The sequence below is a fragment of the Raphanus sativus genome, chromosome 4 (assembly GCF_000801105.2).
Source record: "Raphanus sativus cultivar WK10039 chromosome 4, ASM80110v3, whole genome shotgun sequence".
Taxonomy (NCBI): Eukaryota; Viridiplantae; Streptophyta; class Magnoliopsida; order Brassicales; family Brassicaceae; genus Raphanus; species Raphanus sativus.
Window position 1 is genome coordinate 47,039,226 of NC_079514.1, and position 24,540 is coordinate 47,063,765.

General features: G+C 32.3%; 2 protein-coding genes, 1 long non-coding RNA gene and 1 other non-coding gene across 10 annotated transcripts; 3 read left to right on the forward strand and 1 right to left on the reverse strand.

Moving 5' to 3' along the window:
- The first annotated feature begins 350 nt into the window (after positions 1–350).
- On the forward strand, positions 351–7,291 carry LOC130511730 (uncharacterized). Its single transcript, XM_057009221.1, has 2 exons — positions 351–406; positions 479–7,291. The coding sequence occupies exon 2, from the start codon at positions 2,074–2,076 to the stop codon at positions 4,900–4,902; it is 2,829 nt and encodes a 942-aa protein (XP_056865201.1). The 5' UTR covers positions 351–406; positions 479–2,073; the 3' UTR covers positions 4,903–7,291.
- Positions 2,683–2,789, reverse strand: LOC130512074 (small nucleolar RNA R71). The gene has a single exon (XR_008945635.1). It is a non-coding gene; the product is annotated as a small nucleolar RNA R71 (small nucleolar RNA).
- Positions 4,935–10,849, forward strand: LOC108836715 (sedoheptulose-1,7-bisphosphatase, chloroplastic-like). The gene is made up of 7 exons (XM_057009227.1): positions 4,935–5,090; positions 9,221–9,286; positions 9,371–9,555; positions 9,630–9,933; positions 10,007–10,107; positions 10,194–10,265; positions 10,474–10,849. The coding sequence occupies exons 3-7, from the start codon at positions 9,529–9,531 to the stop codon at positions 10,732–10,734; spliced, it is 765 nt and encodes a 254-aa protein (XP_056865207.1). The 5' UTR covers positions 4,935–5,090; positions 9,221–9,286; positions 9,371–9,528; the 3' UTR covers positions 10,735–10,849.
- Positions 10,850–11,289: 440 nt separating this feature from the next.
- Positions 11,290–17,614, forward strand: LOC108835405 (uncharacterized). Of its 7 annotated transcripts, none has more exons than XR_008945447.1 (10): positions 11,290–11,529; positions 11,702–11,736; positions 12,007–14,477; positions 14,546–14,646; positions 14,727–14,777; positions 14,855–16,504; positions 16,587–16,637; positions 16,713–16,988; positions 17,057–17,101; positions 17,187–17,614. It is a non-coding gene; the product is annotated as an uncharacterized LOC108835405 (long non-coding RNA). The 7 variants fall into 7 exon arrangements; XR_008945448.1 differs by having other exon boundaries at positions 16,713–16,906; positions 16,976–17,101; XR_008945444.1 differs by having other exon boundaries at positions 14,855–15,278; positions 15,364–16,504; positions 16,713–17,101.
- The last annotated feature ends 6,926 nt before the right edge of the window (positions 17,615–24,540 follow it).

Here is a 24,540-nt window from a genome sequence, read left to right on the forward strand (position 1 = left end):
GATTTTTTTTAAAAGTTTTGCCTGATGTCATACTTTTATTGGTTAAACGACTTGCGCTTTAGTATATAAGGATTTTGTTGGATATTTATTATTTGCTTACATTTTTAGGAAGCACTTACAACGTTATATATTGAGACAAAATCCACAAGCCACAAACAATGTTCCAGCTAGCTTGGATGATGAATATGCTCAAGTTTTTGGTCCAGAACGTCCAGGACGAGTTCGTTGTCTTGGTCGTGGGCCTACACCTTCGAAGCTGGTGAGACGCTCAACTGTAACTACACAAGACATAGAAAATTCTGGAATGGTTGTAGAGTTGAAGTCACAGGTAAAAGAACTATCTGATCAAGTCAAGGAAATGACTACATTCATCCAGCAAATTATTGGTACTTCAACCGGTGAACAGGTAATAATATAATTTGTTATTTCACTACTATACTTTGAAACATAAAACTAACATTTTAAACTATATATTTAGGCAAGAGCATGGGCTGCAAGTTTTGCTGTAGCTTTTGCTAATATTCCAAATCCAACTTTTGCCAATATTCCAACTCCACGAAATCCTAATCAGGTAAAATGATGATTCTATATTTTTTTCATTATCGACAAGTACTTAGATGACACACTAATTGTTGATGTCTTGTGTATTTCATGGTTTTAACCATCCATTTTGCATTCATTTTGATTATTTAAGTTAGTATTTAGGTTTGTCTAGGTTGCATTGCATGGTGTTTATGTGTTTTCAGGTTTGGAGAAGTACTAATCAGATTTTGGAGCTTAAGAAGTCATGAAACGTCCAAATGGTGGGTAATGGTGCGGTAGCAGGCAACCACCGCGGGCTAAGGCAGGCCGCGACCATGACGACCGCAGGCAACCACCGCGGGCTAAAGCAGGCCGCGACGAGAACTCGACGAGTTCGACAGAGAGTTTCGCGGGCCATCATCGCAGGAAGCAGAGGCGCGGCCTGGGCATGCATTTCGCGGGCTGTCTTCGCGGGCTTAAGGAGGCTGCGGCCGAAGTTTAAAACAGACTTTATCCAGCTTCTATTTGGGTCGGCCCAGGGTTGTTGGGTTGACCCGGTTCGAGTTTTAGCCTAGTATAAATACATTTTAGACCTAAAGGTTATGATATCTTGTTTTCTTTGGAATCACATTAGCTATTTTGGTGAAAGACTTAATCTTGAGCTTCTTTTCATCTTTATCTCTTGTGATTATTGATCAATCTTGACCACTAAACATGATTAACCTTCAATCATCCATGGGTTTTGGGTTATTCATGTCTATTAGTGAGTAGTTACCTTTTGGATTCATGGGCTAGGGTGATTAAGGTGATTAAGTGAAGATCTAAGGGTGTTTAGTATTAGATCTCTTGTTTCCTTGCTTGTCTACTTCTCTTAATGCTAGATTAAAGTTGGCCTCTTTATTCTAGAGCTCTAGACATTTCCCACCCACAAGGTGTTTGATGAAATGTCTGAACCAAGTAGAGCTTGCTCTAAACTTACCTTACACAAAGATCATTGTGTTAAGGGAGTTTAGATAGTTAGTAGACTCATCCTTAATGATTGCTTAGATCTTTTAGGCTCAAAGACCTTTGATGTCTAATTGATTAAAGCAAATGAGCATTCTTCTTGACCATAGAGCTTGCTTATTTAAGTGTTCTAGACTTAAGGAAGTCTCATGATTGAAAGTTTGCCACCCTTAGATTGAATCTTAATCACTTGAAATCAAATGCCTAGCCCCATGAGTCCTATTGTCCTAGATTGATTGAAAGCTTGTTCCTTTATTGCATTTTAGCATAGTTCTAGTTCACATCATCATTCAAAACCTGTTTGCACTTAGATTAAGCATAGATTTGTATTCTCAGTGCATTGAAATCACATAGGATTGGTTCGACATCTCACATACTACTTCATTTGATAGGGACCTGAGAAGTCATGTTATCAAATTGGCGCCGTTGCCAAGTTCTATTGTGATTTTGACATTGGGATTTAGTCATTTGCTTGAGACTAAGTCATTTTTATTATTATTGTGATATTGGCTCTGCTTTTTCCTCTTTCTTTTTCATTTCAGGTGTATGAACTTGAGAAGTAGAGGGACTACAAACCTCACTCCTCTAGTATCAGACATCCGGGCTTTGGAAAGAGAGAATACAAGAAGAAGGAGAGAAGAGGAGCAACAGGCTCATTTCAACAGATTGGGTTTTGATATGGCTCACCATCAGAACCCGAATCAAGATAGAGAGATCCCCTTGGAAGCTGCCCAAGAGGGATATGGTCAAGGAGCTGCCAACCTTCGACCACAACACCCACAGCGCCAAGCTCGCGCTATTGGAACCTATGATCGCCCTCACATTCATGGTCATATGTTGGGAATCAGAGCACCTGCTGTAGAGAACAACAACTTTGAGATCAAGTCAGGACTGCTCAACACCATTGAGAACAACAAGTATCATGGTCTTGCTACTGAAGATCCTTTTGACCACTTGGACAAGTTTGATAGCTACTGTGGTTTGTCCAAGACCAATGGAGTGTCAGAAGATGCTTTAAAGCTCAGGCTCTTTCCTTTCTCTCTGGGAGACAAGGCAAGACAGTGGGAGAAGTCTCTCCCAAGCGACTCTATCACTACTTGGGATGAGTGCAAGGAAGCCTTTCTAGACAAGTTCTTCTCCATCTCCAGGACAGCTAAGATCAGGAATGAGATCTCTGGGTTTCAGCAGAGGAACTTAGAAAGTTTCAGTGAAGCATGGGAGAGGTTCAAAGGCTACCAAGCTCATTGCCCACACCATGGCTTCTCCAAAGAAAGCTTGTTGAGTACCTTCTACAGGAGAGCTATACCACAGTGTAGAAACAGACTTGATACAGCCAGCAATGGATTCTTTTTTGGCAGAAACGAGGTGGATGCAGAGGAGCTGATAGAGAACATGGCCAAGAGTGATTCAGTATACAGTGAGGATCATGATAGAGTCAACAGAAGTGATGATCAGCAGACCAAGAAAGAGCTCAAGTCTTTGGAAGAGAAGCTGGACCTACTTCTTGCCAACAAAGCTAAGCTGGATCAGATGAAATCAGTTGGGGAACAGCAACAAAAGCAGGTTGCTGAGATCAAGAAGATTGATGGCTTGGAAGGACATGAAGAGGTGTGCTTTATCAACAACAATGGAACTTGGTATAGGAAAGAGCCCAACTTTCAATACCAAAACAACTACCAGCAAAAGCCCCTCTACAACAACCAACAAGGTGGTTATCAAAGCAACCAGCCTACTCAAGCTAGAGGAAGCTCTTCTCAAGCTCAAGTTCCAAGTTCAACCACGGAATCTATGTTCAAACAAATCCTAGAAGCTCAAGGGAAATTTGCTAAAGACATTGGAGATGAGTTCAAGGCTGTTCATGCCAAGATTGATGGAACTTATTCTGACCTCAACAACAAGTACATGCAACTTGCCTCTCACGTCAAAGCTTTAGAGAGCCAGGTTGCTTCTTTGCCTTCAACCTCCAAGCAGCCTATGGGAACCCTACCAGGGAAAGCAGAGGCAAACCCAAGAGAACATTGCAATGTTCTCCTCTCTAGTGACACTTCTCAGGTCGCCAACTACAAGAGAGAGGTAGATGAGATTGAAAGATTGGTGTTTGGAACTGAAATTGAACAGGTTGAGCATGTGGTTGTTGCAACAGCTGAGTCCAAGATTGTGCAAGAAGCTGACAGGATAGTTGCAGCAAAGGTTGAGCAGAGCAGAGAGCACAAGGCTGAGAAACCAGTTGAGAGAAGATCTGATCAGAGGCTGAATGTGGTGAAGCAGGAAGACACTGAGGTTGAGCTATCCCCCTATGACAAGCTCCTTTTTCCAGAGAGATTCCTCACCAAAGCTCAAAAGAAGGTGGTCTCCAAATTCAGAAAAGACTTGAGTGATATTGGAGTAAGGCTTCCAGAGATTCACAACATGCAAGCTGCTCATGTCCAGATGATGCTCATCAAAGACATTCTAGACCACCAAGCTGAAGTAGCAGAGCTCCTGGACATCTCTACACTCAAGCTTGATCCACCAATCCCACCCAAGTCCCTCCCTAAACTAGGACACCAAGGGATGTTCACTTTGCCTTGTTCCCTTGGAAAGCTTAACTTTGATGATGCTCTAGTGGATTCTGGTGCAAGTGTGAATGTGATCTCACTTGAGGTGATGAAGAGTCTAGGGATTGAGCACATGCTACAAGACACATCCACGCTCCAATTTGGGGATTCCTCATCTACAACCCCAATTGGTATCATCAAGGATTTCCCTTTGAAGCTTGGAGCATGCACCATCCCTATAGACCTCACTGTTTTGAAGATGGAAACTGGGAAGATAGTCCCATTGATCCTTGGCACTCCATTCCTCACAACAGTGGGAGCTTGCATAGACTTCGCCAACAACAAAGTCACACTCCTAAATGTGAACAAAGCTGTCTCCTACCCTCTTCAATCACCTAAGTTGAAACCTGAGTATTGTGGCACAATAACTTGTGGAGTATCCTCCATTGAGAAGACAAAGGCTGAGCTGAGTGGTATTGAGAATGAGGTTCTTGGTGAAGAGTCCCCTAAGGAGAAGTGTGATGAGCACTTGGAAAGTGCTCCAAAGGAAGAGGTGAGTGAAGCCACAAAGGCCTCCCATAACAAGAAGAAGATTGTGAAGGAATCTCACCCTCCACCTCTTGAGAAGACTCTTCACACCCTCACTCTCCACCCAATGAAACTCAAGGATGGAGCTATTGAGTATAAGATCAAGTGCAAGGGAAGGTCTAAGCCATTCTCAAGTGCAAGGGCCATCATCACTCCTCAGCTTCAAAATGATCCCATCAAGCTCCAAGAGCTACTCTCTCAGGTCCTCACCATCACTCTTGAAGGTGGGAAGGATCCTCCTTCTCACTAGTACAAGAGAAAAGGTAGTCAAGCTAGTGACTCAAAACAAGCTCACTTGGGAGGAATTCCCATGGTTATCCTTGTATATATATTTGCTATTTCATTTCTTTATGTTTTCAATAAGTGTGGCAGAAGTTTTAGGCCAGCTCAAAGCTCAAGCTCTAGACACCCATTACCACACTTCACTCTCCACTTGAGGTATCACTCCAACCCTTCTTTGTACATATCATTGCCTTTATCATATTTTCGGTATCTCCTTCTCTCTTACTCACACAGAGACTGTGTGATTTAAGTGTGGGGGAGGTACCAAGTATTTGATCATGTTTGCTTTGTTAATTGTGAGTCTCATGCATTGCATTGTACATTCATATATGCATAGAAAAACCATAAAAATTAAAAATTTTGAAAAATGCATAAAGAATCATGTAGTTGCATTACTTGCATTCTTAGAATTGAGTCTAGATCATATAGGTTGCATTCACTTGCATATGGAGCAGCTGTTGATAATTCCTTGTAAAGAACACTTATTTGCACTGAAAGTGACACCCTAGTTAAGCATATCAAGTAGCCTAAGCATATCTTTAAAACCTTGCACGCTTCGAGCCTTGAAAACTCTTCTTGAAACTTGTATGCTTGCTTGCCATTGACATTGTTCTGAAAACCAGCTCCAAACTGAACTTAGGCTTAAATGAACTTAATGTCTCTCGCTTATGGGCATTTGCATACTTGATCATGGTTCTCATACACATTTGGGTTATCTTTTTCCATTGTACCACTCTTTGTTAACCCAAATGGAACTCCCTCACCCTTGAGCCCTTGCCTTTCTTTGAAGCCAACATTGATTTGCATGAGTGAGGCCTTTTCTGATAGCTTGTCATGTGCAAAATCTTGAGAGTATTAGAGGCGACATGGATTTGTTCTCATCTCTTGCTAGCATAGGATCATTATTTGAGCTAGCTTCTAGGATGATGGTTGGGTTTATGTCCTTTATGAGTTTGTATCTTGGGTTTGGGTAGTGAGAAAGTTGAGAAAGATGAGCAAAAGAGTGTAGATTGAAAAGAAAAGTCTTAGGGACTTTAGAATGAAAAGAAAAGAAAGCTCTAGATTGTGCTATTTGACTCCTTCCCCCTAAATAAAAAAAAATAGAGAAGAAAAAAAAAATGATAAGAAGAATCAATAAGATAGTGGGGAAGGGAAAAGAGAAGTAAGAGCTAAGTATTGAGTAAAGTTTGTCCCTAGTTGGCTAAGTAAAAAGAAAAGAAAAAGAGAAATTTGTTCATTGGGGTAGACATGAAAATGAGTTGCCAATTGGGTTATAGAATGAAGTGAATGGGGATAGAACTTGTAATCACTTAGGAAAAGGGTAGAATGATGAGAATGGATCCATGTATGCATGAGTTGCTTCTAATCTTAGATAAATTTTGCATAATGATCAAGCTCCTTGTTCTTGAGTGATAACTACTTTAAAATGATGCATTTGAACCCTTCTCTTCTTTCACTTTAAACCATTTGTTTACCTAGCCAAATGATTGAGATCATGTGCCCATTTGTGAGAATCCACCTTGTGTATGTGTGTGTGAATCAATGTGAGAGCTGGTAGGAAGACTTGTTGGTTGATGAGTATTGCATCTTGTGTAAAGGCATAGGAGTATCTTGATAGGCCTAGAGAAGCTAGAGTGTAATAAGAGAGTTGGTCATGCTATTTGCTATGTTTCTTTAGGATGTCAAGTTGAGTGTTTTTTGTGTTTCTTTTGGCTATGGACCCCCCCCCCCTTCAAACCTCTTCACCTTCTTGATCTTGAAAGTTTACTTGTGGACAAGTAAAGGTCTAGTGTGGGGGAGTTGATGTCTTGTGTATTTCATGGTTTTAACCATCCATTTTGCATTCATTTTGATTATTTAAGTTAGTATTTAGGTTTGTCTAGGTTGCATTGCATGGTGTTTATGTGTTTTCAGGTTTGGAGAAGTACTAATCAGATTTTGGAGCTTAAGAAGTCATGAAACGTCCAAATGGTGGGTAATGGTGCGGTAGCAGGCAACCACCGCGGGCTAAGGCAGGCCGCGACCATGACGACCGCAGGCAACCACCGCGGGCTAAAGCAGGCCGCGACGAGGACTCGACGAGTTCGACAGAGAGTTTCGCGGGCCGTCATCGCAGGAAGCAGAGGGGCGCGGCCTGGGCATGCATTTCGCGGGCTGTCTTCGCGGGCTTAAGGAGGCTGCGGCCGAAGTTTAAAACAGACTTTATCCAGCTTCTATTTGGGTCGGCCCAGGGTTGTTGGGTTGACCCGGTTCGAGTTTTAGCCTAGTATAAATACATTTTAGACCTAAAGGTTATGATATCTTGTTTTCTTTGGAATCACATTAGCTATTTTGGTGAAAGACTTAATCTTGAGCTTCTTTTCATCTTTATCTCTTGTGATTATTGATCAATCTTGACCACTAAACATGATTAACCTTCAATCATCCATGGATTTTGGGTTATTCATGTCTATTAGTGAGTAGTTACCTTTTGGATTCATGGGCTAGGGTGATTAGGGTGATTAAGTGAAGATCTAAGGGTGTTTAGTATTAGATCTCTTGTTTCCTTGCTTGTCTACTTCTCTTAATGCTAGATTAAAGTTGGCCTCTTTATTCTAGAGCTCTAGACATTTCCCACCCACAAGGTGTTTGATGAAATGTCTGAACCAAGTAGAGCTTGCTCTAAACTTACCTTACACAAAGACCATTGTGTTAAGGGAGTTTAGATAGTTAGTAGACTCATCCTTAATGATTGCTTAGATCTTTTAGGCTCAAAGACCTTTGATGTCTAATTGATTAAAGCAAATGAGCATTTTTCTTGACCATAGAGCTTGCTTATTTAAGTGTTCTAGACTTAAGGAAGTCTCATGATTGAAAGTTTGCCACCCTTAGATTGAATCTTAATCACTTGAAATCAAATGCCTAGCCCCATGAGTCCTATTGTCCTAGATTGATTGAAAGCTTGTTCTTTTATTGCATTTTAGCATAGTTCTAGTTCACATCATCATTCAAAACCTGTTTGCACTTAGATTAAGCATAGATTTGTATTCTCAGTACATTGAAATCACATAGGATTGGTTCGACATCTCACATACTACTTCATTTGATATGGACCTGAGAAGTCATGTTATCAATTGTCATAATTTTATGCTAGGAAATGGAATGATGATGTTGATGGATTTCAAAACGTTGGGATGCTGCAAGTGATTGTAATTACAACTTTTTAACATAGCTTCTTATTAATTAACTCTAGTTTGTTTATGTTTCACGTATTTGCATTATGGATGAATTGTGTTTCTACTTTTTATTATTGTTATTCTAATATCCAGTTTAAATTTAGTTATTTATTTAGCCTATATTTAATATTGGTTTTAAAATAGTAAAATATATAAACTTTTCGTTGATATATGTTAACATCAATTTACAAATGATGCAAATTTAATTTTATGATTTTATAAAAATATATTTTTCATCAATTTTTATAAATGATGCATTTATTAAAATCGTTTGCCAAAACTGACACAACTATCATATCAATTATTTGCAAACGATACTAATTTTATATCAGTTACTATAATTGATACAACTATTCAAATCATTTATGAAAATTGATATTAATTTTAAATCAGTTATTAATAAATGATGTATATAATTAAAATCGGTTAGTTTAGTTGATACTAATACTAACATCACTTAACTAAATCGATTTAGAGTTAATATCATTTCCAGCAAATGATATATATTTGCATCATTTAAAATAAGTGATTAAAATATTATTATTTTTTGCATCAGTTATTAATAAAATGATGTATATTATTTGCATCACCACTTTCAGAGTCACTTATATAAGTGATGTAAATTTTTTTTACATCATTTATAAATGATACAAATATTAAAAATAAATGATTTAAACTGATCTTTTTTTTGTAGTGGTACAATATATCTATTATAGCGAACTATTTAAATTTAAATTATCAGTTGTTCAACTTCTATATTTTTCTTAACAAAAGAAAAATAAGTTGATGTAAATGTAACTTTCATATGTTGCTATATTATACAATTTATGTTCTTTATGGAAAATTTTACAAAAAACAGTAGCAACCCCCTGACATAAATATTTAGTTATCCAAAGTTCATCAATAAAAATATTATTTGATGAATAATATGATTTTATTTCTGTGTATTTTGTTTTATTTTTTTAACAAATTAGGTTTTATAGTATATATCACATTATTTTGATTATATATTTAAAAATACAATTAAATTGTAATTATATTTAAGGGCATGGTTTTTTTCTTGGGCTTTAGGCGCTTCATGTGTCCGGACCGGCACTGACTACAACTGTGACCAAATGTGAGATTGGTCAAAGCTTGGTAAGTCTAGAGTAACAAAACGACTCAATAAATTTAATTCAAATTCCGTGTTAATGATTGAATTATTGAGTTTGGTGTGTATAGGAAGAGTTTTTGAGACAATTCAACGCCTGACAAGGGATTGAGAACTTTGATGATGTGTATGGGAGAAGCGTTGAGGACAATAGCTTTCAAAGTTAGGACATCTTCTTGTGGTGGAACAGCTTGTGTATTCCTTTGGTGATGAACAACTTGCTGTCGATATGCTCGCTGATAAGCTTCTCTTTGAGGTTATTTTCATCACATGTTGAGTAACTTATGTCACAAGGATCATTAGGGTTTGATTTGTATTTTTATTTTCTAGGCTTTGCAATACTCGCATGTGTGTAAGTACGCTTGCTCTGAAGAAGTGTCTGAGCTTCAAGACATGGGAGGTCCAGTGGAAGGTGGGTTTAGCGTAGCATTTGATCCATTGGATGGATCGAGCATTGTGGAGACAAACTTCACTGTGGGAACCATATTTGGGGTTTGGCCTGGTGACAAGTTAACCGGAGTGACGGGAGGAGATCAAGTGGCTGCAGCTATGGGAATCTATGGTCCAAGACCACTTATGTTTTGGCTGTTAAAGGGTTTCCAGGAACTCATGAGTTCTTGCGTCTTAGATGAAGGTACTCCTCTGCTTTTGGTCTTATCAAGATTCACTATTTGGTAGCTTTAGACTGAGCTCAAAACGTTTCTCAGGTAAATGGCAGCATGTTAAGGAGACAACAGAGATTAATGAAGGGAAAATGTTCTCACCGGGAAACTTGAGAGCCACGTTTGACAATTCTGAATACAGCAAGGTTCTTTGCTTTTGGTTCTGCTTTTATCTGATCACAAATCTATACACAAATCTCTGAATGTTTTTCTTGTTCACTGTGAACATCAGCTGATTGATTATTACGTGAAAGAGAAGTACACACTGCGATACACAGGTGGAATGGTTCCTGACGTTAACCAGGTTCGTTCCTCTCTAGCAGGGCTAGTTTTCCGCACAGCGAGATAAACATTAGTGGCATAACCTTAAATTGTTAAAAAGAAAATTGTATCAAGATTAACTCAAAAATATTTATTACTCCTTGAATATTAAATCGACTATTTTATTCTAGATTTCTACTTGTGAATGAAACTTGACTTTAAGCACTAACTTTTTTGTGTGTGGCATGCAGATAATTGTTAAGGAGAAAGGAATCTTCACGAACGTGACTTCTCCAACGGCTAAGCCAAAGTTGAGACTCTTGTTCAAAGTGGCTCCTCTTGGCTTGCTCATTGAGAATGCTGGTGGATTCAGCAGTGATGGATACAAGTCTGTGCTGGACAAGACCATCGTCAATCTCGATGATAGAACTCAAGTTGCTTATGGCTCAAACCTCAAAGAACGAGATCATCCGCTTCGAAAAAGCCCTTTACGGAACATCAAGACTCAATAATGTTCCCTTTGGACCTACAGCTTAGAAGCAAGCCCTTTAAAAGAAACTGAAAGCATGTTTATTTTCCATAGACGGGATAATTTACTTTATATATATATATATACTCCATATATTATTCGAAAATCAATTTGAGTAATGTTGACGTCTGGTAACCACCAGTGACGCATGTTGCTCATTTCAGATGAGAAAGACTCAAAAACAATTTCATTCATTGTATGCATATATAGTGACAAAAACTAACACTAACAGAAATGAACAAATGAAGATTCTAGAATTTTTAACTTTACAGGTTAGTTGTTGACGCAATCTTCCTTCAGAAAAGCTCGAAAGCTAGTTTGGAATCTTCTGGTTTATAAGGATCGACTTTCAAGTTGTTAAATATAACCAGAGTGACAAGAATCAGACGTAAAGAAAATCCAATGTTTAAATTAATGGGCTTTATTGGATGTAATCTAAAAACCCGTTAAGCCTTTTTGTGTTAAAAAAAATAACAAAACCTTGGGAGTTGACAAAAAAAAAAAAAACTTGGGGAGAAAATGAAATCGCGTGTTTGAAACCATGACAGAAACAGAGTCACCGTCCGATTAAAATGTATCCGTTGCGATACATAGTTAAAAGCATATATCTGAGATTCTGAGGCAACGTTTCCACAGTTTCTCTTTTTTTTTCTTATTTTCACGGTTTCTCGTTTCTTAGGGTTTTCTCCGAAAAAATATATTTCTCGAAATTTTGTGGAGATAAACTCTTCCGTCGAAGATTTCTACAAGCAGAGAAGTTCACGACATCCGTAAAACAGTAAGTTCTTTCTCGTTTTCTCTTGATCGTGAATTGATTTCGCTGGGTTCCGTTTATACCTTATTTAATTAGGGCTTGATGCGATGCGATCGATTGGGTTTTCACGATTTTGTTTTAGGGTTTCCAGTTTCCTTAACCGCTCCATTCTTTTTTTTTTTAATTGTTGTTGTAGTGATCCCGGAAAGCATTTGAATTGGAATCGTTGAGGTAACGTCTCGTCCCTGTCTACGCAAATTGTTTTTCTGTTTTTATGCGATCTGACAAGTTTGCGTTGAGATGATTGTAGCAATTGACATGATAACTTAGAACTTGATCTTGCTTTAGATTTGGGCCACTTGATGCTATGTTATGGACAGGATGTTATTTATATCTTTGACTTGAAATGGCTTATATACATATGTTTCTTTCTTGTGGCGATTGCTTATATATTCTTTGCACAAGAGGAGAATCACAGATCTCTCTGTTTTTGTTTTACAGAATGTGGAGAAATCATCATTGAAGACAAGTGCGAATCTTTGAGTTGAACTTACGGCTTAAGAAGTGGCAACATAAAACAGATAAGTTCTTCCACTTCTTTATGTCTTTAAGTTTTTGTTTTTTAGTTTTATCAAACTCCAAAAAGATCATAGGCAGACACTTATCTAATAGTGTTTCTGCCAGATTCTTATTTTTGGGAACATTGTCCCGAGTCCCTGTTGCAGTGGAAGCTGCTTAGTCCCAACGGAAATTTAAATCCATCTCCATAGAAACTGTTGGTTGGTAGTGCATGAATGTCTTAAGAGATGTTTGGGGATGGAAAGTAAAACACACTTTAGTACCCACGGCTTTAACAAAACAACCATTGGCTTAAAAGAAATGTCTTTAGACAGAAAATGGCTGTCTATAGCTATGAAAATTGATGGATCGATAAGCGACCATCAACTTACAAAATAGTCTTAAGACAAAGGCTATGAGAGTTGGTTTTGTACTTGTTGGATGGAAAATAACGACAACAAGTCATGAAAACTAAGTGTCCCGAGTCCCTGTTGCGTTAAAGCTTAGTCCCAAAGGAAATTTAAATCCATCTCCCTAGAAACTGTTGGTTGGTAGTGCATGGATGTCTTAAGAGATGTTTGGGGATGGAAAATAAAACACACCTTAGTACCCACGGCTTTAACAAAACAACCATCGGCTTAAAAGAAATGTCTTTAGACAGAAAACGGCTATGTCTATAGCTATGAAACTTGATGGATGTATAAACGACCATCAGCTTACAAAATAGTCTTAAGACAAAGGCTATGAGAGTTGGTTTTGTACTTGTTGGATGGAAAATAACGACCACAAGTCATGAAAACCAAGTGTCCTGAGTCCCTGTTGCGTTAAAGCTTAGTCCCAACGGAAATTTAAATCCATCTCCCTAAAAACTGTTGGTTGGTAGTGCATGAATGTCTTAAGAGATGTTTGGGAATGGAAAGTAAAACACACCTTAGTACCCACGGCTTTAACAAAACAACCATCGGCTTAAAAAAAATGTCTTTAGACAGAAAATGGCTATTTCTATAGCTATGGAACTTGATGGATTAATAAACGACCATCGGCTTACAAAATAGTCTTAAGACAAAGGCTATGAGAGCTGGTTTTGTGCTTGTTGGATAGAAAATAACACACACCATAGTAGTACCCACGGCTTTACAAAACACAACCATCGGCTTAAGAAAAAAAAAGAGTTTTTTAGACAGAAAACAACTATTTCTATAGCTATGAAAATTGATGGATGGATAAACGACCATCAGCTTACAAAATAGTCTTAAGACAAAGGCTATGAGTTGGTTTTGTACTTGTTGGATGGAAAATAACAACCACGAGCCATGAAAACTAACTGTCCCGAGTCCCGTTGTGTGAACTTGTTGGATGGAAAATAACGACCACAAGTCACCTTAGTACCCACGGCTTTAACAAAACAACCATCGGCTTAAAAGAAATGTCTTTACACAGAAAATGGCTATGTCTATAGCTATGAAAATTGATGGATGTATAAACGACCATCAGCTTACAAAATAGTCTTAAGACAAAGGCTATGAGTTGGTTTTGTACTTGTTGGATGGAAAATAATGACCACATGAAAACTAAGTGTCCCGAGTCCCGTTGCGTGAACTTGTTGGATGGAAAATAACGACCACAAGTCATGAAAAGTAATGTCTCGAGTCCCGTTGGTATTGTACGGTTTGAGAGAAGTCTTCAGACAAAGACTCTAAATCTAAACCCCAGGTCCATTGCTTAACCACAGCTCTATGAGCAAAGGATACTTGAGGATGCAAAGTGTGAGAAAATTTAGTACCAACGGCTTATTAAAAGACAGAGTTTGTGAATGAAAATGTCTTCATCACGTACGTTAGTACCCACGGCTTATGAACAAGCTTTTAGACAGAGTTTGTAAAACTACCAACGGCTTAAAGACAACTGTTTAGACAGAGAATGTGATTGTAAGAAAGTCTTTAGACAGAGACTATTCATCACATTAGTACCCACGGCTTGCAAGAAAGTTTTTTGATAAAGAGATTGTAAAACTACCACTGGCTTAAAAAAGACAACTGTTTAGACAGAGAATGTGATTGTAAAAAAGTCTTTAGACAGAGACTGTATTCATCACATAGTACCCACGGCTTGCAAGTGATTGAATTTGTTATTGAATACATCATCAGATTTGTACCCACGGCTTGCAAAAAAGGTCTTCAGTCAAAGACTGTTTTTGAATACATCATCAGATTTCTAACCACGGCTTTGAAAAAAAGTTATAGACAAAGGCTATGAGATCGTCATAATGGCTTTAAAGAATTTTCAACCGTTTCTTTCTTTTTTTTACTACAAGTTATCAATTTTCTCTATATCTGAACTTTGCTTTTTCTTTCCAGGTGAAACCGAGTCATGTTCTTTTAGCTGTCAGACTCTTAAAACTTCAGTTATCAAAGGTAACTTTCGAACCTATTTTTCTTTTCTTATCTCTTGAATCACATATTCATTAATTTCTCGTATCCAGTGTTAAGTCAGGGGATATTGATCTTTAGGAGTATCAAGATGCTGCTAAAGGTTGCAACATGGACGACACATATGAAGTCGAGAAAGCTCCTGCTGCAGCAGGTACTTAACCACCGTTTGTGCTCTTCCTTTTACTCTGAATCACATAAGAACCATAACAAACATCATGGTGTTATCAACAGATAATGGAGCAGCAGGCGTTAGACAACACGAAGAAACTGTAGACAAAGATAGTAAGAACTCTTCATTCTCGCAACCATTACTTTCTCTCTTCAACTCGTGATACAAATTAATTATTTTTCTTCTTTAGGTTCTGAATTCCCTGATATGAGTACAAAAGAAGCTGGTTCGATGTACCATTGAATCAGCAGAACAAAAAAAAAAGAAAGAAATACAGTTCGCAAGAACAAGTCAGACTTAATATCAAGAAACTCAGAGCCATTACTGAGGTAAATCCAATCCAAAACATTAGCTGTAGGGATATATTCCTCTTATTTTACCACTTCCCGGATACAAATTCAATATAAGGTAACTATGAAACCTATTGCATCAACTAAAGAGTAAACACTAACTTTAAAATGATTTCAAATGTATCAGATTTCCTTGACAGGTACTTGCTTTTCAATACGGTTATGAAAATCACAAGTAGGAGAAACATACATGAAGTGAACTAGTTACATTTGTTTAGGTATGAGCTTCACAAATTGTTCATATCCTCATTGATGCTTGTTCAGGTATATGTTTACCTTCCCTTTTTCTCTTACAAGTTGATATTATTACGTATGACTATAAACCAAGTTAAGTGAATTTTGCGAACAGGTCAAGAAATTGGAAAGCTCCATTTTAAAATTGTATATGTTTTATTAAGCTATCTTGACAACATTTCTCTCACTGATCTAGCATCCATGAGATTGCTAGAAACTGACTGCTAACATATCCACTGATGAGCAAGTAGATTCTTTTTTAATACTGGAACATTACATTGTGTTTCAGTGTTTAATCTCTATTCTTAATTTGGTGCTTGTACGTATGAGAAGGTCTTTTATTTTTATAAAAGTTGATGTATCTTGTAGAGAAACGTAGGTGAGAAATTCCTGCAAACTGTCCTAGTAGTTTCTTTGAATCTTGAATATTATTTCTTTGGGTCATGCGTTTAACCCTCATTTGTCAGTCTAAACGTGTTGGAATCTTCTTAGTTTTGGTGCTTGTATTATTGTATTATATGATCTCTCATATTATGAAATCGATGTATCTTAGATTCTCTGATAGATCAACATAGGTGAAAGATTCCATCATGTTGTTGTACGTAGTAGTTCTTTTTAAATCTTGATGAATGTTCCTATTTTGTGTTATGCTCTTAACCCTCAATGATAACTAACTTTAAACGGTGCTTTTATATCTTCAGTTTGGTGCTTTTATATTGTAGATCAAACATGCGAAACTCCTACAGATTGTGTGAGTAGTTCCCTTGAATTTTGAATGTTCTCTGTTTTTGTGTTATGCTCCTCCTACTCTCATTGACCATACTAATCTGCGTTAGTTATATGTATGTTGCTCAGAGAAAGGTTATTATTCTAAATTAGTTTGGTGCTTCTGTGTATTATAGAGTATCTTGTTTCTTATAAAGTCACTTATAGATCAACGTATATGAGAGAGACTCCTGCTGAATGTGGTCGTAGATTCCTTATTTCTTGAATGGTAACCCTCAGTGACCATTGTAAACATGTGAAGTGACATCTTCACAACTCTGCATAGTGGGCTAATGATTACTGTGTTAGATTCTATAAATTGTATATGTTGAATTGAGCTTTTACAGCGACTGAAAATTTCTCTGTTATCAAGTCTATATCTTTGTCTCCGATTCTTAGCAACATGAACGACACAGATGAAGTCGAGAATCCTGGTAGTGAAGATGCAGATCAACAGAAGGGTGCAGCCGATAAAGCTCCTACTGCAGCAGGTACTTAACCACCGTTTGTGCTCTTCCTTTTACTCTGAATCACTTAAGAACCATAACAAACATCATGGTGTTAATCAAACAGATAACGGAGCAGCAGGCCTTAGACAACACGAAGAAACTGTAGACAAAGATAGTAAGCACTCTTCATTCTCGCAACCATTACTTTCTCTCTTCAACTCGTGATACAAATTATCTTTTTCTTCTTTAGGTTCTGAATTCCCTGAAATGAGTACAAAAGAAGCTGATTCGACGTACCACTGAATCAGCAGAACCAAAAAAAAAAAAATATCAGACTTAATATCAAGAAACTCAGAGCCATTACTGAGGTAAATCCAATCCAAAACATTAGCTGTAGGGATATATTCCTCTTATTTTACCACTTCCCGGATACAAATTCACAAGGTAACTATGAAGCCTTTTGCATCAACTAAAGAGTAAACACTAACTTTAAAATGATTTCAAATGTATCAGATTTCCTTGTCAGGTATTTACTTTTCAATACGGTTATGAAAATCACAAGTAGGAGAAACATAACTAGTTACATATGTTTAGGTTGGGCTTCACAAACTGTTCATATCCTCATTGACGCTTGTTCAGGTATATGTTTACCTTCACTTTTTCTCTTACAAATTGATATTATTGCGTATGACTATAAACAAAGTTAAGTGAATTCTGTGCACAGGTCAAGAAATTGGAAAGCTCCATTTTAAAATTGTATATGTTTTATTAAGCTATCTTGACAATGTTTCTCTAACTGATCTAGCATCCATGAGATTCTACAAACTGACTGCTAACATATCCACTGATGAGCAAGTAGATTCTTTTTTTTTAATATTGGAATATTACATTGTGTTTCAGTGTTTAATCTCTTTTATTAATTTGGTGCTTGTACGTATGAGAAGGTCTTTTATTTTATGAAACTGAGATGTAACGTAGGTGAGAAACTCCTGCAAATTGTGATAGTAGTTTCTTTGGATCTTGAATGTTTTTTATTTAGGTCATGCGTTTAACCCTCATTTGTCAGTCCAAACGTGTTAGAATCTTCTTATTTTTGGTGCTTGTATGTATTATATGATCTCTCCTTTTATGAAATCGATGTATCTTAGATTCTCTGATTGATCAACATAGGCGAGAAATTTCATCATGTTGTTGTACGTTAGTAGTAGTTCTTTTTGAATCTTGATGAATGTTTCTATTTTGTGTTATGCTCTTAACCCTTAGTGATATCTCTAAACGGTGTTGGTATATCTTTAGTTTGGTACTTTTATATATTTGAGTCTCTTGTAGATCAAACAGGCGAAACTCCCGCAGATTGTGTGAGTTGTTTCCTTGAATTTTGAATGTTCTCTGTTTTGGGTTATGCTTGATGAAACCCAATAGTTTCTATCGTAGTTTATAAGAGAAGGAATTATTGAATGTACCTAGAAGAATGCACGGATGAAATTCACGAAAGGAAACTCACATATTTACAGTTCTAGATTCGCACAACTCACATATTAAGACATCATTAAAAGCAAAAAAAAAAAATCATCAAAAATACAGTAAAACACGATAATAAGACATTTCCTTACGTTTTCTTGTTTGTTGGTTGAAACTTTGAATCTTTTTCTATTTCTTTTTAACAAATTGCTTCAGAACTTAAAATTAATTGAATTCTCTGCAAATGGTTAAGGCTAAGAGAAGAACTTTATCATTCTCTTACTTAAGAGTAGCAACAGTACATTAAAATACAAGAAAAAAATATCATCATAACATGTCTCCAACAAAAACTAAGACATCACACAAATATCTATAGAGATAGAGGACTTTCTAATACAATCTATACTGATAAAAAGGACTAAAAGCATGACCCAAATAATTAATAAGTAAATATTAATAAGTAAATATGCCACACATGATATTATTATTAAAAAAAGAAAATAATTAATAAGTAAATATACGACATAAGAAAAAATAAATAAATATACAATCTAAGAAATATAAATATTGCATTAAACATCTATTGTCATTTGATACAAATACAAAAAATTAGAATAAGTAAATATACAATACAAAACAATAAGTAAATATATAATTAAAAAATAAAAAATAACTAAACTAAACATCTATCTAAAATATATTTAAAATAAAAAATAAGTAATATGTAATATAAAAATATAAATATAAATATTATATTAAATTTTTTATCGCAATAATAGAATAAGTAAATATACAATATAAAAACTAAACAATAAGTAAATATTTAATATAAGAAATATAAATATTATATTAAAAATCTAACATAAAATTATCATTTGATATAAAAAAAAAAAAAAAGAATAATTAAATATACAATATAAGAAAAAAAAATATAAAAATTAAATATACAAAAATAGAAAAACTAAACTAAACATCTATCTTAAGATGTATAGTAAAATAAAAAGTAAGTAAATATACAGTACAAGAAATAAAAATATTACATTAAACATCTATTATAATATTATAATACATAATATAAAATATCAAAAAAGTAAAATAATAAGGAAATATACAATATAAGAAATAGAAAAATACATTAAACATCTATCTGAAAATATATCCCCTAGACATTATTTGAGAAGTGACATGGCTACTAAAATTGATTATATTTATATTAATTATTGTTCAAAATAATAAAATATATAATATTAATAAATTATATTTTAAAATATAAAATTTAACTTTTAAAAAATTTATCACTACACATGGTGCAGGAAAATACCTAGATTAATAATTGTGACATGACTACTAAAATTGATAACATGTCTTATAGATTAATATGACATGAACAATTATATTTAATGTTAATTTATATTTTTGGTAAACATTTTAAAATATGGTAATAATTCATATGTTATATTTATTGTCGATTTATATTTTTGGACTTTTTTAAAATATGGTAATAAATCATAAATCATCATTAAAATAAATATATTCAATTATGCATTTCAAATTTTGAAATATCATCTAAATTAAAAATATTTCAAAAATATATACATATTTTTAGAAAATTATAAAAATTAAATCATAAAATAAAATTAAATCGTAAAATCATTAGTTTCTTATATATATCTACAGATTTTATAAATATTATTTAATTTTAATTTTACATATTTATTTAATATATTTAATTAAAATAAATAGATAGAAAAATATACCTAAGATTATAATTTTAAATATATACATGCACATTCTTAAATATAATTCAAAATAAAAAATTATTTTTATCTTAATTTTAATGTTCAGTTAAATCAAATTTATATTAAAATATTGATAAGAAGAAAGAAAATTTATAATATTAATAAAAAATTAAATATAATTTATATTTTTGGTAAACATTTTAAAATATGGTAATAACTCATATATTACATTTATTGTCAATTTATATTTTGGACTTTTAAAAAATTGGAAATAACTCATAAATTATCATTAAAATAAGTATATATTCAATTATGGCATTTCAAATTTCGAAATATCATTTAAATTAAAAATATTTCAAAAATATATACATATTTTTAGAAAATTATAAAAATTAAATCATATAATCAAATTAAATCGTAAAATCATTAGTTTCTTATATATATCTACAGATTTATAAATATCGTTTAATTTTAATTTTGACAAACAAATCTTATTATATAAAAAAGAAAAATGTAAAAGACTTTTTAATGCTAATTTTCATGTATTCAAATCGTAATTAAGAAGTTCATAACCCAAAAAAATTATTTACATATAAAACGATTTAAAAAGTAAAAGTAAATAAAAAGTAAAGATAACTATGAAAGAAATAAAAAACAACTGTTAAGAAATATTAAATAATGCTAATTTTCCTTTATTCAAATCCTAATTTAAAAGGTCATAACCAAAAAAAATTGTCATTTAAAAACGATTTAAAAAACAATTTTTATTAAACCAAAAAATGTAAAAAGCTGATTAATGCTAATTTTCTTTTATTCAAATCTTAGTTAAAAGGTCATAAACCAAAAAAATATATTATTATATAGAAAAGAAAAAATGTAAAAGACTTTTTAATGCTAATTTTTCTGTATTCAAATTCTAATTAAGAAGCTCATAACCCAAAAAAAATATTTACATATAAAAATGATTTAAAAAGTAAAAGTAAATAAAAAGTAAAGATAAATATAAAAGAAATAAAAAACAACTGTAAAGAAATATCAAATGCTAAATTTCCTTTTTTTTTAAACTCAAAGAGTTTTTAATGTTAATTTTACTTAATATAAACCCTAATTAAAAAGATTATAAACCAAGAGGAACAATGATTATTCACATCTATATATAGAACTAAGCTCTCTTATATTTGTTCAGACAACCAAAAATACGCGTTGCTTCAAGAAATATACAAGGTTAGGATTTATATCCCGAACTTGGCATGTCCTTCTTTAGTACGTTTAGTTGTGATTATGGTTATTGTTGTGTTTGTCCTATTTTTATGACTTTTAGTTGTGATTATGGTTATATAATACGTTTATTTATGCTGTGTTGGGTGACGATGTTATGCTTATTATTTCTGTGTTTCAACTATGCTTATTTATTATGACTATTTACCAGGAATTTTCAAAAAACAATGGCTAGCAAGTTATTTAAATCTAGAAAGTGGGAGGCCAGAAATTTAAATAAGAATAATGAGCTTGTGGGAATGAATTTTCTCCTACTCGATGAGAAGGTTAATTTTTTAAACTTTTTTAGTTTAAAAATCTTATATAATTTTATTATTAAAAATAATTTGTTTGTTAAATAGAAAAATACTATTCAAGGTTATGTGCATCATTCTCTTATTGAAAAGTTTGGAGAAGGATTACGTGAAGGAGCAGTCATTGAAATCTGCAATTTTAATGTGCAAGATTGCAATAGTAACTATAGAGTTTCAGATCATAAATTTCAAATAAGATTGACTGAGAGAACATCAGTTGCATGTGAGATTCAACAAATACCTCAGATACCGCCTGAAAATTTTCGATTGCGAAATTATGAAGATTTAGATCAGGTGAAAGACTCAACATACGATTTATATGGTAAGATTCTTTTGGTCACTATTTCTTTATATATCTTGTTCTTTCTTTCAACTTATTGCCTATTTTTAATTAATTTTCCTTGAAATAATCCTATTATATAACATGCTTTTGTTACAGATATGATCGGATATATCAAGAACATGCAGAAATCAGATGTTCGTAGTCGGACTAAACCTATCCTCTGAAGAGTTATACTAAAAATTATTAATTTAAAAAAGAAGTGTAAAATTAGTATTGATAGAAATTGTAAAAAGAGTAATTTTAAAACTAGTTATTAGTAACTAGAAATAATTATTTTATACCAATTTATTTATTTCTAAATTTCTAAAGACAAGATAATTGTATATAACAGTAATTTTCTATTTCTAAAATCCTAATAAAAAATGTAAAGGAGTATTTAATATTGTTTTTATTGTAAATAAAAGGATATTTATAAAATAGAATATTTTTTCCTTTTTTAAAAAAATTCTAACAAAATAAAAATTTTAAAAATTATTTAATAAAACATTAGATTAATACATAAGAAAATGTATAATGTTATCATTTACTTGATTGGCGCTATTCGACTTTCAGTTTTTCTTATTTTTCAATCAATTTTTATTTTAGGTTGGGTTCAATTCAAAAATTTAAGTATAATGTTTTTTCTAATCCAAGTAGAAAGTTGATAACAATTCATCTATATACCATTATTATAAAATACAAATTTTAACTTGAACTTATGTATGAAAATTATTTTTAGTTATAAAATAAATCTCACACAACATATGCAAATCAATCATAAAACTATAATAAAATGATTATTATTTTATATTTTCTATTAAATTAAAACATCAAACAAAACCGTTGCAACGCAACGGACTCATATCTAGTTTGATATAAAATATAAATGAATAGAAAAAGTAAATATAAATATAAGAAACATAAAGAATAGGTAAATATACAATATAAGAAATTGAAAAATACATTAAACATATATTTGAAATTATATAGTTTTACATTTTTATTATTTCCAAATATTTTTATAAGCAAATATAAAATATACAATATGAGAAATAAAAATAGATTACATCAGACATTTACCGTAATATTAGAATAAGTAAATAAACAATTAAAAAAAAACTAATACTCCATCCGTTTCAAATTATATGATGTCTTAGAAGGTTTATGTTGTTTCACAATATAAACCGTTTTGAAGTTTTAAAATTAACTTAAAATTTAGTGGAAACTGTTTTACCAATTAAATATACAGTTTTTTCTATGATTGTTTCATGATTTAAACTATATATTTCGAAGTATCTTTTTATATAAAAGTAAACTTCTTAATCTTTATGCACTACGTCAAAACATTATATATTATGAACTTGAGAGAGTAATATGTAAATATAAAATATACGAAATGAAAAAGAAAAATTAAACATCTATCTGAAAAATTTATAGTCTTACATGTTTATTATTTCCAAATATTTTTATAAGTAAATAAAATATAACAAAAAACATACAATATAAGAAATATAAATATTACATTAAACATCTTTTTGAAAATTATAGTAAAATTAATAATAACTAAATGTACAATATAATATAGAAATATTATATTAAACATCTATCGTAATATTAGAAAATATACAATATATGAAAAATAATAAAATAATAAAATATAATATAAGAAACAAAAATATTACCTTAAATATCTAACATAATATTATCATTTGATATGAAAGTGAAAAGGAATTAGAATAAGTAGATATACAATATAAGAAATAATAAAAATATACAATATCAAAAATGGAAAAGATAAATTAAACATCTATCTGAAAATGTATAGTAAAATAAATAATAAGTAAATGTAGGATATAATAAATATAAATGTTACATTAAATATATTTTAATATCAGAATAAATAATAAATAATAAGTAAATATAAAATATATGAAATAAAAATTACATTAAATATATATCGTAATATTAAAATTTTATATAAAACAAAATAATTAGAATAATTAAATATGCATTATAACAAAAATAAATAATAACTAAATATACAATATAAGAAATTGAAAAACTACATTAAACATATATGTGAAATATATAGTTTTACATTTTTATTATTTCCAAATATTTTTATAATTAAATATACAGTATATAAAAATAATAATAAATAAATATACAATATAACAAAAAATATTAAATTAAACATCTGTCGTAATATTAGAATATGTAAATATACAATATAAAAAATAATAAATAAATAATATAAGAAATGAAAAACTACATTAAACATCAATCATAATATTATTAGTTAATATAAAAAATTAGAATAAATAAATATACAATATAAGAAAAAATAAACAATAAGTAAATATACAATTAAGAAATGAAAAAAAAAACTAAATTAAATATCTTTCTGAAAAATGTATAAAAATTAATGATAAGTAAATATACATTATTAGAAATAGAAATAATATATTTAACATCTATCGTAATAATGGAATAAGTAAATATACAATATTAAAAAAAAGCTAAACAATAAGTAAATATAATATAAGAAACAGAACCATTACATTAAAAATCTAATGTAATATATCATTTGATATAAAAGTAAAAAATGTAATTAAATAAATAAATCTATAATATAAGATTTTTTTAAAAAAAGTAAATATATAATATCAAAAATGGAAAAACTAAATTAAACATCTATTTGAAAATTGTATAGTAAAATGCATGTTTCTTCATTAATTGATCTAAACACTTCGTCATATGTGTTGGAACCACTCAAGTTGTCTGATAAATCCAAGCATGTTAACTTTTTTGCCAAGGTACTCAACCCCAGCATGTTAAAACCTTTTTGTAAAATTTACAAACCTTTCTTACTTTTAATGGAATTCACATATTTGAAAAAAGGAAGAAAAAAATGAGAGACATAAAAGTGCGAGGAACAACATCGTGAAGAGAAGTAGCAAAACAAATAAGGGTTTTGGGGAAAGG

Coding starts and splice junctions, on each gene's coding strand:
- LOC108836715 (XM_057009227.1), top strand. CDS start 9,529: ATGCTCGCTGATAAGCTTCTCTTTGAG. Junction 9,934..10,006: donor TTCTTGCGTCTTAGATGAAG/GTACTCCTCTGC, acceptor AACGTTTCTCAG/GTAAATGGCAGCATGTTAAG. Junction 10,108..10,193: donor ACAATTCTGAATACAGCAAG/GTTCTTTGCTTT, acceptor TGTGAACATCAG/CTGATTGATTATTACGTGAA.
- LOC130511730 (XM_057009221.1), top strand. CDS start 2,074: ATGAACTTGAGAAGTAGAGGGACTACAAACCTCACTCCTCTAGTATCA.